General features: G+C 32.5%; 2 protein-coding genes across 2 annotated transcripts; both read left to right on the forward strand.

The window, feature by feature from the left end:
• The first annotated feature begins 253 nt into the window (after positions 1-253).
• On the forward strand, positions 254-2149 carry LOC140818568 (probable polygalacturonase). Its single transcript, XM_073178570.1, has 4 exons — positions 254-374; positions 541-789; positions 1148-1301; positions 1521-2149. Exons 1-4 carry the CDS (start codon positions 275-277, stop codon positions 2044-2046), a joined length of 1029 nt encoding a protein of 342 aa, XP_073034671.1. The 5' UTR covers positions 254-274; the 3' UTR covers positions 2047-2149.
• A 1088-nt stretch (positions 2150-3237) lies between these two features.
• LOC140818570 (protein TIFY 10B-like) lies at positions 3238-4496 on the forward strand. Its single transcript, XM_073178572.1, has 4 exons — positions 3238-3480; positions 3591-3705; positions 3774-4094; positions 4175-4496. Exons 1-4 carry the CDS (start codon positions 3330-3332, stop codon positions 4263-4265), a joined length of 678 nt encoding a protein of 225 aa, XP_073034673.1. The 5' UTR covers positions 3238-3329; the 3' UTR covers positions 4266-4496.
• The last annotated feature ends 9023 nt before the right edge of the window (positions 4497-13519 follow it).

Genomic DNA, 13519 nt, shown 5'->3' on the forward strand with positions numbered 1-13519 from the left:
TTGCATTTGGTTCTCAATAGTTAGTGTACATTTTTTGTGGGACTTCCATAACTAAATTTCTACATATCATCACTGCATTCTTGGAGATAAATATTGTTATACCACTTTTGACATGATTTCATAACATTTTTTAAATTTAATCATGCTTTTGGATCTTTGCCCGAGAATTGTAGAGCCATGTAAGTCTCAACATGTTATTTATCTCACACATGATGTTGTTCTTGGCTTTTTACTTTCATTACAATATTTGTAGGATGAGAAGTATTGGCCTCTCATGCCCCCATTGCCTTCATATGGATATGGGCGAGAACATGCTGGACCAAGATATGGAAGCTTAATTCATGGCCAAAATCTCAAAGATATTGTAATTACAGGTCAGCATTTAGATGGAATTCTTGTTCAAGTCCAAGTCTAAATAGTTGTAAAATTAGGGGTATAGGTAGATGAGGTCAAACTAGGTTAAAATGGAGCAAAATTCTATTCTAATATACATAAAGTATACCCTTTTTTTCTGAATGCTGGCATGTCGGATTGCAACAGGACATAACGGCACCATTAATGGTCAAGGTCAAATGTGGTGGAAGAAATACCGGCAAAAGCTTCTTAACCACACCAGAGGACCACTTGTACAGATTATGTGGTCTAGCAACATACTGATATCTAACATAACTTTACAGGATTCTCCCTTTTGGACACTTCATCCATACGATTGCAAGAATGTGACCATAAAAAATTTGACCATCCTGGCTCCTATTTCAGGAGCTCCAAATACCGATGGCATAGATCCTGGTAAGTTTCTTCTTGTATATTGTACTGTACCAAATCAATGGATGAGCAATGTTGCTTCTTCTTACTGTTGGAAATAAATAATTTCCCCTACTGTCATGTTTGTTGCCTATATGGTACAACAATCAAAACATGGTATTTTGGCTATTGCACGGTTTACAAAATTTGAATTATACTGTTAATATCAGTTATACTTCTAACATTAGATCATAAAGTGACAACCTTATGTTGGATGACAAATTCAGATTTTATGATAATTGAGGCGTAAATGATGTTTCTACATGACCATTGATGATATGTTATGTGTGTAAGCTTTACCTTTGATGATATATCTTTTGGTTCGTCTGTATGGGATGATCAGATTCATGTGAAGATATGGTGATTGAGGACTGTTACATAAGCGTAGGAGATGATGGCATTGCCATAAAAAGTGGTTGGGATCAATATGGGACTGCATATGGACGCCCTTCGACAAATATACTCATACGAAACCTCATTGTTCGCTCCAATGTCAGGTGAGAAAGTACCATTGCTTACTCCCATTCCAAATATTGCCCATTTGATGGAGGTGTTTTGTAGGAAATGTTATACAAATATCATGTGCAAAAGAAGAATGCATCTACGTTCTTGTTGAAGAAATAGTTTAAATATACCATGTTTGTTATTTATATTTGAAGCTAAATGTTTATGCATCCAAATTTGCCCATAACGAGAGATATATTTGCTCCTAACAGCGCCGGCATATCAATAGGCAGCGAGATGTCTGGTGGTGTATCAAACATCACTATAGAAAACATCCACATATGGAACTCAAGGCGTGGTGTCCGAATCAAGACAGCCCCTGGAAGAGGGGGATATGTTCGAAAAATATCATATCGAAATATTACATTTGATGACCTTCGTGTTGGTATCGTCATCAAGACAGACTATAACGAACATCCAGACATGGGATTTGATCCTAAGGCCGTCCCCATACTAGAAGACATTAGTTACACCTCAATACATGGAGAAGGTGTACGTGTGCCTGTCCGTATACAAGGAAGTGAAGAGATTCCTGTAAGAAATGTTATGTTTCAGGATATGTCAGTAGGGTTAACATACAAAAAGAAACATGTGTTCCAGTGTGCTTTCGTTCAAGGCCGTGTCATCGGGACGGTTTTTCCTTCTCCCTGCGAGAATCTCGATCTGTACGACGAACAAGGACACTTGGTTAAAGAATCGGTATCTCAAAATGTATCAGATATAGATTATAGTTTTTGATATAGCTGCTGGTCTGATTTTTCCCAAATTTAAAAATGTGTCTTGTAAGCCATTTTTAAATGTATTTCATCTGAGTTACGATTTTTGTCAATGAGCTACGATTTTGGTTCCGACTTCATAACATCTGGCATATTTCCGAATTCTCAAGATATTGATCCTTGTTTCTTGCTAGGATGGTCGTATTTTCTGAGGTACGATGTTAGCGCCCTATCGACGGACTGAGTGGGTTGATGTAGAGCTCAAGCAACTATGTCAATCCACCGGAAGGTGGTTCCATCTTCGCTTGGGAATAAAATTGTTGAATTTGGAAACATGCAAGTGCGAAACACAGTTATCTGAATACATGCATGCTGGGGATGAAATATAAAGTGATCCATTGAATGTTTGAATCCACCGGCCATACATACCATAAATTGAAAATGAAAGGACCAAAATAAATAATCTATATATAAATATATAAGAATAAGTGTAATGTATTAAATATTCTCAAATAAATACGTAATTAAATGTGAAGTCCTTTCCATTTCCTTTCTAAAATTCAGATGTGAATCTGATTTCTCTTGAAAACATAAAATACACTTAAATATATGTATTTATATAATTTCATTTAATTACGTTCTGATTTTAGATTTTGTGATATTTTTATATATTTAGTTATACATACTTTCTAAAATATTAAATTTGTATATATTATTACGTAGTGTCATCGTGAATTCTGATATATTGGTTATCCATAAATTGTATTATTATTATTATTATTATTATTATTATTATTATTATTATTTATCTTCATTAGAGCTTTAGTATAAATATTTTTTATTAAATAATAATTAAAAATTTTAAGCAAAATTCATATAATAATTTTGATAATTTTGACCATGGAAAAATATTAATTTATTTTTTAAAGTTTCTATATGCAAAATAATTAGTGATTTTTAAATATTATTTTTATATTTTTAATAGTAACAGTTCTCTTCTATGTCGAGCACGATGATAAAGAAATCAATTAGGTAACAATTTTATTGTTATCTTATAACTCATAATTATTAAATTTAATTTAATAATTAAATATATAAAATAACATCGTCCAATGCACGGAAAATATACTAGTAGACAAAAATAAGTTGAAAGCGACTAAGAACAATTCTACGATTTTTTTTTTGGGTTGTTCAATAGCATCCATCACACATTCCTCGTGCTTTTTTTTTTTGATCTCTGCAAAAAGCACAGTTTGATTGTGTATAAAGACATCATTTGCAGTATTAAATGCGAAGGAGAGAGATATGGGTTCGTCCAAGATCGTGGATTCCGGTAAGATGACGGGCGGCAGGTCCAACTTTTCCAAGACTTGCAGTCTCTTGAGCCAGTACCTGAAAGAGAAGGGCAGTTTCGGAGATCTTACGCTAGGCTTAGCTCAGAAATTTGAATCACCTGGTATGATCTTGTTTTCTTTAGTTTTTTTCCTTTTGGGTTGCCAGATCTGTGAGTTTCTGGATTTGGGTTTTAATTATGTTGGATTTTTTTTTTTTTTTTGTGAATTTAAGGGCCTTCCGCGACGTCTGTAACTGGGACGATGAATTTGTTCCCGATAATGGAGAAATCTGGCGAGACGCAGCTTCCTGCCGGTGAAGAAGAAGCCCAGAAGAAGTCCGATCTTAGGTAAATGATTCTTCTACCTTCTGCACTTTGAAGTCGCGGTGTGATTTTTGTGGGTGATTTGTGTGCAGCGGTGCAAAATCCGGTGCGGAAGCTGCCCAGATGACGATTTTCTACGGCGGACAAGTGCTCGTGTTCGATGATTTCCCGGCGGACAAGGTCAGTGAAATCATGTTGTTAGCTAACAAGCCCAGCGGCACCCAGAACCACCATCACCCTACCGCCTTCGCGGCCCAGAGCCCTTCGGAGTCCACCACCGGCATCCCGAACCTGATACCCAGCTTCGTACCGCCGGAGCGTACCCTCCACGCTCCCATACCGTCGCTTGGCTGCGATCTGCCGATTGCGAGGCGAAACTCACTGGCCCGATTCCTGGAGAAGAGGAAGGACAGGTAATTCGACAGCACATAGAAAGAATCTTGAATTCGACTCTTTCCACTGATCCCACCGTTTCTGTTTTACTGCGTCGCAGAATCAAAGAGAAGGCGCCGTACCAAGAAATCAAGCCGATGGCTGCTCCTCCGCCGGCCGTGGGCGAGGCGCCGCCGGGATTGGCCGTGTAGTTTCAAGATTGTTATCATCATCCTTACCTTATTATGAAGCATGTCTTAACATTACGATGTATTTGACTGCAAATTTGGCTGCTAATATTTGATTTGAGTCAAGTTTTTTCAAGATCAAATGTTTTTATTGTATTTTATTCTGAATCAAACAATCAATTTGATTGCAATTAGTAGAGGTTATGATATGTAGTCACATTTTATTATCATGAATTCAACTCGTTCTTGTTATAAGTATGTAATATGTCTTTTGTGAAACGGTTTTACGAAGTTGATTTTATGGCAACAAAATTTATATGAATTGAATAAGATGGAGCTCCATATCTCAAATGAAAATATGATATAATTACTATTATATTTGTTAATTTGATGATAAATTTATTCCGAATTTATTTGAAATTCATCTTTCCAAACATGGTCTTATATTCGAGCAAATCATAATATTTCGAACCAACAGAAGCTTCAAATTCATGTTGATTTATAGCTTTTAGAAATCATCAGATCTAGTTAGGATAAAGAAGGGATGTATTCATCGTGGGAGAATTGATTATTTTAAAGAGTTTTATGGAGTTCAAAAATTACAGAGATATTCAATTTAGATTTTTTATAAATTTTATGAAAGTTTATAGCTATAAAAAAATATTTTTTTTATAAGTTTAAAAAAGTCTGATGATATTAAATTTGACTTTAAAAACTCTATAAAATTTTCAAATATATAAATTTTCAATGATTTTTTTATGAGTCCATTAAAGTCATTAAAGTATGAATATTATATACAATAACAAAATTTCAAAAAATTATCTTTGATTGAACTAAATTTTTTAATGAACTTCTGATCTATTATTTATTTCTCTTCCCATCAAATCATGTTTCTCTATGTCTTTTTCTTTCACTTTCAAATCACATTTCTATATACAAATTAGTTAATTATTTATTTTCCGCTTCAAAATGTCAATAATATTTTAATTTATATATTATATGTTTTTAGTTATAATGATTTTTGTTTTAGTTTATTTTTTATATACACAATCTATTGAAATATATGAAGTTTATAAATGTATATAAAAATCTACCAAAAAAATTCACAATATCTTCTGAAAATCTTTTAGAACTATGATTAATTATATAAAAGATTTTCAGAACTATGATTAATTATATAAAAGTCAATAAAAATACATTAATCACGTAAGTTTATTATTTAAAAAATCGTTAAATATTTTCGATGAATATGCATATTTTAGTTTAGCTAATTTTTTGAATTATATATACTAGCGGATCGTGGCACACGTTAGTGATATGTTCCATTAAAAAATAAAAAATGTAATATTTTTAAAAAAATAAAATTTTAAAATTAAATGTTAGGACATAAAATAAAATATAGAAGAAAATAATATTATAACATAATAAATAATGCAGTTAATTTGATAAGATAGAAAGTGTTTCGGCAAATCTAAAATTATTCCATAACTCTATGTAAGCTAAAAAATCATTAAATATAGCGTATTGTGATTCAATAAGAGACGAAGATAAATTTTTTTTATATCGTAGAAAAAAAAGGTCGAACATTGCAAGTATTAGAGTGAAGAGTAATTATAAATTGAGAATATATTCATTTATTGGAAGTGCCCGAATAACTTACAAGCTTTCTTGAATCTAATGATTCATTTACTTAAAATTATTATATTTTTGTGAAACTATGATTTTCAATTTAGGCAAGGGATATGTTCTAAATTGAAGTGGGTTGTACAAACCATTGTAAACCAAAATCTTTTAGTGCATTCATTCTTAAGTGGAAGATGAGGAGGGCTAGAAGAATTTAACTTGAACTTTTTTACAAAATACCATGTGTTGCTTTCTTTACCGCACTTATATTTATCCAATTTATCTTATTACAAACTTAGTTTCTTGATTATATCATTATCCAGATCTAGCTGCACCATTTCTGAACCTTTAATCTACTTTAAAGTGGTCCTATCGTATCTGTCCGGTTGCGAAAAGGACTTTTACAGTTAACAATTGTTGAGTCCGGTTTGATAAGCATCTCAAAATTAAATATTTCCAAAAAATAATATCAAGAGTTTATTCATCTATTCTAAACTTTATTTATGATCTTAACAAGTGGTTCAAAGGGAGCTTTTCTTGAACTTTGATGATAAATATTTGTAGTTTCATTTAACAAGATTCCAGTGTTTTCTAAAAGAGAATATGATGATTAGAAAATACGTATGCAAACACATATTTTTGCACGATATGATGGTATAACATCATCAATGCACCTATGAAGATCCTCAAATCTAATAGCGTAATCGCCATAACGGAAAGTTGAGCTTAGATGGTGGAAAAGCCTGGTCTAAGTTGACAAATGAGGATAAGAATAAAACAAACCTCGATAAAATGACCAAATACATATTTTACAAGATGTTAGACAAGAACATGTTTAGAAACATAAAGATGTGCTCGACAACAAAGAAAATTTGGGAAAAGTTGACCTAGTTCAGCGTGACCATGATCAGACTTAATGAGTTTGATTAGTGTTTTGTAGCATTGTTATTGAATTTTTTTCTACCAGCAAAGAATACACTAACCATGAGTTTTCTTTGAAGGTTATGCGAGTACTGCCCAGAGAGTGGGACGTAAATATGATGGCCATGTGTAAATTCAATAACCTTAACAAGATTGAGCCGCATGATCTCTTTGCAGATCTTAAAGTATATGAGTTCAATCTGGGTATCCAAATTGAGAAAGAACCATCTACATCCTAGCCAACAAAGGCTCTAACCGCAGTAGTTGTTCCCATCGATCTAAGTGGAGTCTCATTGCAAGAAATCTGAATAACAAATTATAAATGAGCTGTCTAACTATTTTTCAAGAAGTTTGAAAATTTTATTCTTAGAAATAAATCTAACGTTTACTTTACAAAGAAACTTATCTACTTCTTAATTATTCTTCATATTAGTCTTTTATTAGAGTATTTATTTATTTTATCACAATAATTTGTTTGAATTTTGAAAGTAAAAAAAAGAAGATAAAATAGTGAAAATGTCATTTTTGTTGTGAGTGCGTTGTATTGCTAAATTAGTAACTTAGTTTTGAATCTAGTTTTATCTTTGTATGATCTAAACTATATTTTATATTTGGAAACACTGTATTTTTGTTGTTTTCAAATAAATTATAATGTATATTCTAATATTTTTCATTTAAAAAGCAGTAAACTGACCGCAACTGCCTGACACCGCTCAAAATTTTAAGACTAATTTTACATGTAAAAATGCGATTATTTTTTTAAATACTAACCGACCGCTTATGACAATTTGGTTTGAATTTTAAAAATAACCGCAAAACTGCACCGTTATCACCCCTATATGTGATAATGATTATTCTATTGAATTCTACAAACACATGCATAGTTAAGTCTATCAATGGAGTTATCATGTTAACCAGGCTAAGAGAACAAAAGTTAGTTAGCTAGATGAACATCCTTCTATGCCTACGTATTTTGTTGTCATGCGTGATAATAAGCATTGATTGTGGCTAGGGGTGTTCATCGGTCGGTTCGATCCGGTTTTCGGTTTTTTATTTTGGTTTTTTCGGTTTTCGGTTTTAGAAATATATAATCTGAATCCGAACCATTTTTCTTCGGTTCGGTTCGGTTTTCTACCAAACAGCTCGGTTGTTTCGGTCGGTTATTTCGGTTTTGATATAATTATTTAAATTAATAATATAAATATATTGTAAAATATAATATGTTAACTTTCTATATGTTTTCTTAGTAAAATATTTAAATAGAAGGTCTAAATTAATTAAACAAACAACAATCAACTAAAAATTGTTCAAAATGATTTTTCATTCACTAAATATCATATCAAATATATAATATAAATAAAAATATAAAAAAATTATTAATTTAATGAAATTTCGGTTTTTTCGGTTTTGACATATATAATCCAAAACCCAACCAAATAAACTTTGGTTTCAACATTTATATCCGAATTAGAAAATTCGGCTTTCAGTTCGGTTTTTTCGGTTTGGATTTTCGATTTTTTCGGTTTTATCCGAAGTTTGAACACCCCTAATTGTGGCACAAGCAGATAAATCACTTTAATTTCAAATCTATTATCATTCTGAGCAAGAAGAGCTTGTAACGGGTTTGCTCAAAATTGATTTTTCTAAAACAATATCTGTATTGTATGCCAGTTAGGCAAGGAAGTGAGATCTAATTTTAAAAAAGTGGGTATAACTCATACACCAAATACTTGGACTTACTGCACATGGCCCGATTTGATACTATACAAGTAATGAGCTTGGGGTAATGAGATACACTTTAGTGATATTTAATGATTACTTCAGGTATACTTGGATAATTTTTATACCATTCAAAGACCAAAAAAAATGTATGTTTGGTCAAGATTTTAAAACGGATACAAATGATAAATTTCTTGTGATAGATAGGATAATGAGAGATAGAGACACTGAATTTACAAATAAATCTTTTCATCCTATCTAGATGACCAAGGAATCATAAATGAGTTTTATGCTGCAAAGCAACTTCAACAAAATGGTGTTGCTGAGAGAAGAAACCAGATCATAAAAGTTGTGGCTAGAACTATGATTGCATATTTTGGTGTTCCTCAAAAACTTTGGGCAAAAGTTGTCAACACATCTAGCTACACTCAGAATAGATTGATGATAAATAAAAAAATAATATAAGACTCCTCATGAATCTGAAATGACACAAAATCATATATTTCTTACTTCAAAGTGACTAACTGCAAGTGCTTTACTCACAACAATGATAAAACTCATTTAACCTCTTTTGATGTTAAATTTGATATGGCTTTATCTATCGGTTATTATTTAGTTAGTAAAACTTATAGAGTATTAACAAGTCAAACTGTTGAAGAAGTTGTTCATGATTTTTTTTTATGAAGCTCTGTTTGTCCAGATCAAGAAGATAACAATATTCATGGCTTAAGCAATATATTGGATGTCACTAATCTTGATGATGACAGAGATAATGAGATTGATCTTATAAATAATGGTGAAGCGATCCCCGAATCTGGTCAAGTCTTAAAAAAATATCTATAATGGATCGGATCATCAAAAAAGAGAATCAGTGATTGAAAGTGATCGATAATCGGGAGGAGAATGTTTCTAGTGATCAACCAACTCAAATGCAAGATACAAATCCCTTTGGACCTTGTTACTGGTGTAATAGAGATCATCTACTCGAGCTGATCATTGGTAACTGAACAACTTCTCTTAGAAATGGAATACATATGCTTGATGAATTGTTTCATGTTGCATTCATTTCTCAACTAAAATCGAAGAAAACATATGAGAATTTAACTGATTCTAGTTAGATAGATGTTATGCAATACTAACTTAACCAGTTCGTGTGAAATAAAGTATGTAATTTTAGTTCCCATACTGAATAATGAACGTGTTATTGGAACTAGATGGTTTTTTAGAAACAAAGTGAATGAGAGTTACCAAGTGGTGAGAAATAAGGTCAGATTAGTAGTTCAATTTTATTGAAAATAAGAGGGCATCGACTTTGATGAATCATTTGCTCCTGTTTCTAGACTTATGTCTACTAGAATCTTCTTTTCAGTTGTCGTATTTAATGACTTTAAGGTCTACTAAATGGAAATTAAATTTGTTTTGAATGGTTTATTGCATCAAGAAATTTATATTGAACAACTATCAGGATTTATGAATTATACATGCTCTATCTTTGTGTATAAACTGGACAAAGCACCATACGTCTTGAAACAATCTCCCCGAGCTTATTATGACATCTTGTCCAAATTCTTAATTGATCATTATTTATCATTGGAATTGTAGAGAGTAATGAAGAGAGTGAACCTGAACCAGTGGTCAGCAACATTCCATATAATGCTAGCTGGAATCTCTAACAAAAAAAGTAGGTGGTATTGAAGCCAAACAATATGCTTCTACATCTGCCTTTGATACTTTAAAATAATATAGTCTATCAGCTTTCGCCCTATCCAAGCACGTCTCCTTTGATCTTGATCAGTAACAGTCAGTTAAAGTCCATACCTCGAAGACTGCTAAGGCCTTATCCGGACAATTCACTATGTCAGAACAACATATTGACACCCAGATAGATATTATGCATCCTACCCTTGGCAGTCAAATGCAAGAAATATCCAAGTATGTCTCCTTTGATCTTGATCAGTATCATTCAGTTAAAGTTCATACCTCGAAGACTGCTAAGGCCTTATTCGGACAATTCACTATGTTTGAACAACATATTAAGAGCAACAGAGATGGTGGTCGTGGAAGTGCATGAGGAGCAACAATAGACACTAGGTTTAGTAGGTATAATAAGTATTTGTTTGTAAAATGCTATTTCACTAATTCAATGACATACATTTTTATCATTTCTTGCCACTATTGGACTTTATTTGTCTTCAATCTTCTTTCAAATTCATCATACAGTCCATATGCTCCTTACTCGCTTCATGATAAGACATCGACTCAAATTATGTCAATCATTGTATCCTTCATTAGCTAACTGACCATATCCAGTCATGGTTACTTTCTTCTTGAATAACTTACCGCAAAACAAAAAATCTTGTTGCAAGAATCTGAATATAATCGTCATCTTTTATCACTTTCCTCCCCGTTTTGCAAAATTCTCTTATAATGTGACACTTTGAAATGCTTGTCAGCGCCATCTTTGGGAAACACATTTATGACATATCTATTCGAACCTCTTTCTACTAAAAAGTTTCTAACTGTTTGATCAATGTTGTCCCACTTTACCGGATCATCAGAACAAGTTTCCATACTCAAGTTCTCATATTGAACAAACTCTTCATCTTTCTCATGATCATTGAATACATCCACATCGACAGACTCAAGGACTTTTTTAGTATCAATCTTATTCTCATCCAATTCATTATTTTGTTCTCTTCTAATTGAATTATCAACCGTGTTTTCAACCTCTGCAACTATGTTTTTGTTTGAAACAAAGTACTTGTTGATATCTCCAGCTTGACTTTGAATCATTTCTTCAATCTTTAGCAATATTTTTTCCTTTTTGAGACCCAGACATGTACTTAGGAGGCATGATTAACCTAAGAATTCAAAAAATAATTCAATGAACAATAGGAGCAGGTCTATGTTTAAAGACAGTAGTGAATAGAAGTTTTTTTTAAGCTGCGGTTCAGCTACTTTTCGGGCTTGTGATTCTGAAAACTTTCCTTCTTCAAATAAAACCCAAACATAAACTTTCTTTTAGAATAACACTTTTTTCTAAATAAGCTTCACAGTCCAGACGCACTCCAATCAGGTAAATCTAACAAATATTACAGATAATAATGCAGAAACAGCTCTGTTTCCTTCGAGGTTACATGAAATTTAACTACATTTTCATTTGAAGGGTGTAAAGGACCCTATTCAACCCTCCACCAGCTCTGTATCCTCCTCCGAGGCTACAAAAATTACATAAGATATTTAACCACATTTCATTTTAAGGGTTAAACATTCCTCACTCAGCCCTGCATAACATCACAGTACATAACTAAGCAACATGTATTATATCTCCAACTCCAATTAGGCAATTACTTTTGTCTTCTGAACAAATCTAAAAGCTCGTTAAGGTTTACGTACAACAATGCTGCAAACACAAGTTAGAATGTGGAACATATTGTGAGTCCTAGTACCTCCAAAAAAGACCTTTCTGTAAACATAAGATGTGGTTTATATGTTGCACAATGTCCAAATTGGATCATTTTAAACCAGAAAATTGTATGGGTATACTAGAAATACAAGGAAAAATACATTTTTTCTTTTTTGTCAATCTTGTTCAGAGCACAGAATTCAAAAATAGAAAAGAAACAAAGAAAAAGCCACTCATACCATGGTCCATAAACATCCCAATTTATTTTTCTCTTGTAAATAATTTAAAGAAGAATGACGCGCAATGACCACACACTACACGCGTCAAACAAAACCCAGAAATCAGGCGAAAGAAACCTCAGCTTGTAAAGAAATTTCATTTAAATCATAAAACATCAAACCTAAATCCAATATATCAATAAAAATCAAATTATTCAAGTAGCAAGATTTAGGGGGGAAAGCATTATAATACAAATTATTACCATACATAACATTAATATACTTACAAGGGTGAGCAACTGATGCTAGAGTCGAAGATGGAGAAGACGAAGGATAGAAGAGTGGAGCAATGAAAAGGAGAGCTATATCACATTCGCCATTGTTTCTCTCTTTCTCGCCGAGTTTGGGATAAGCAATTTTACAGGCTTTTATTCAATATTTTATTGCTTCTTTATATTTTATTATTTATAAATTAAAAAAATACAATTTTTCCTTTTACATATAATAAATTTTTAAAAAAATATTGTGGGCTCAAAAAAAAAAGATGGGCTTGAGTCATTGGACTCACTTGACTCTGAATAAGCACGGCCCAAAATATGAGTCAAGAATCAACTACCGACGAGAAGTTAATTTATAATCCACTTGGATCTAAGGATTTCATGGATTTGGTTTTCAAATCTTTGTCACAAATCAACTTAAATTGTTTGGAGAGTTTTCGAATCTGTTGGATTCGAATGTTATATAATTTCAAAATTAAGCCGTTTTCCTAATCAAACCAACGTATTGCAAATTCCTAACCATTTGGAGACAAATCATATGCATTATTTAAAAACCAGATATATGATTAATGTGTGACACACAGAGCTCAGAGTGATATGTGGTCTACAATATGAGTGATTAATACCTGAAAGATGTGAATCTCACAAACATCTTGGCGACGTGGAGCATGAATGAACCGATCTGAGACCAAAATGAGAGTCCTAAAAAGATTTTATATCCATCTATTTTTTCCGGGAGTTATAACTTAAAAACTCCAAAGTTAAGTGTGATTGATTTGTGATAATTCTTGAATGAGTGATCGTTTGTGAAGTATTTGAAGATGAGTGTGAGTGAGGATATAAACATTCAGGAAAAACTCGTGTTGGTACAGTGGAGAAAACCGTCTAATATGGGACATTATAGTTGGTATCAGAGTCTGAACTTTCCTAGTACAGTGTGTTCCAGGGACGAACCAAACGGAAACTAGTAGGAATATGATACCCAGAGCCAAAATTTCAGGGTGATACATGGATCTCAATATGGGCATTTGATACTTGAAAGATTGGAACTCCACTAATTTCTTGGCGATGAGAAGTTAGTTAGCTAGATGAACATCCTTCTATGCCTACGTA

The sequence above is a fragment of the Primulina eburnea genome, chromosome 17 (genome assembly GCF_022965805.1).
Source record: "Primulina eburnea isolate SZY01 chromosome 17, ASM2296580v1, whole genome shotgun sequence".
Lineage (NCBI taxonomy): Eukaryota > Viridiplantae > Streptophyta > Magnoliopsida > Lamiales > Gesneriaceae > Primulina > Primulina eburnea.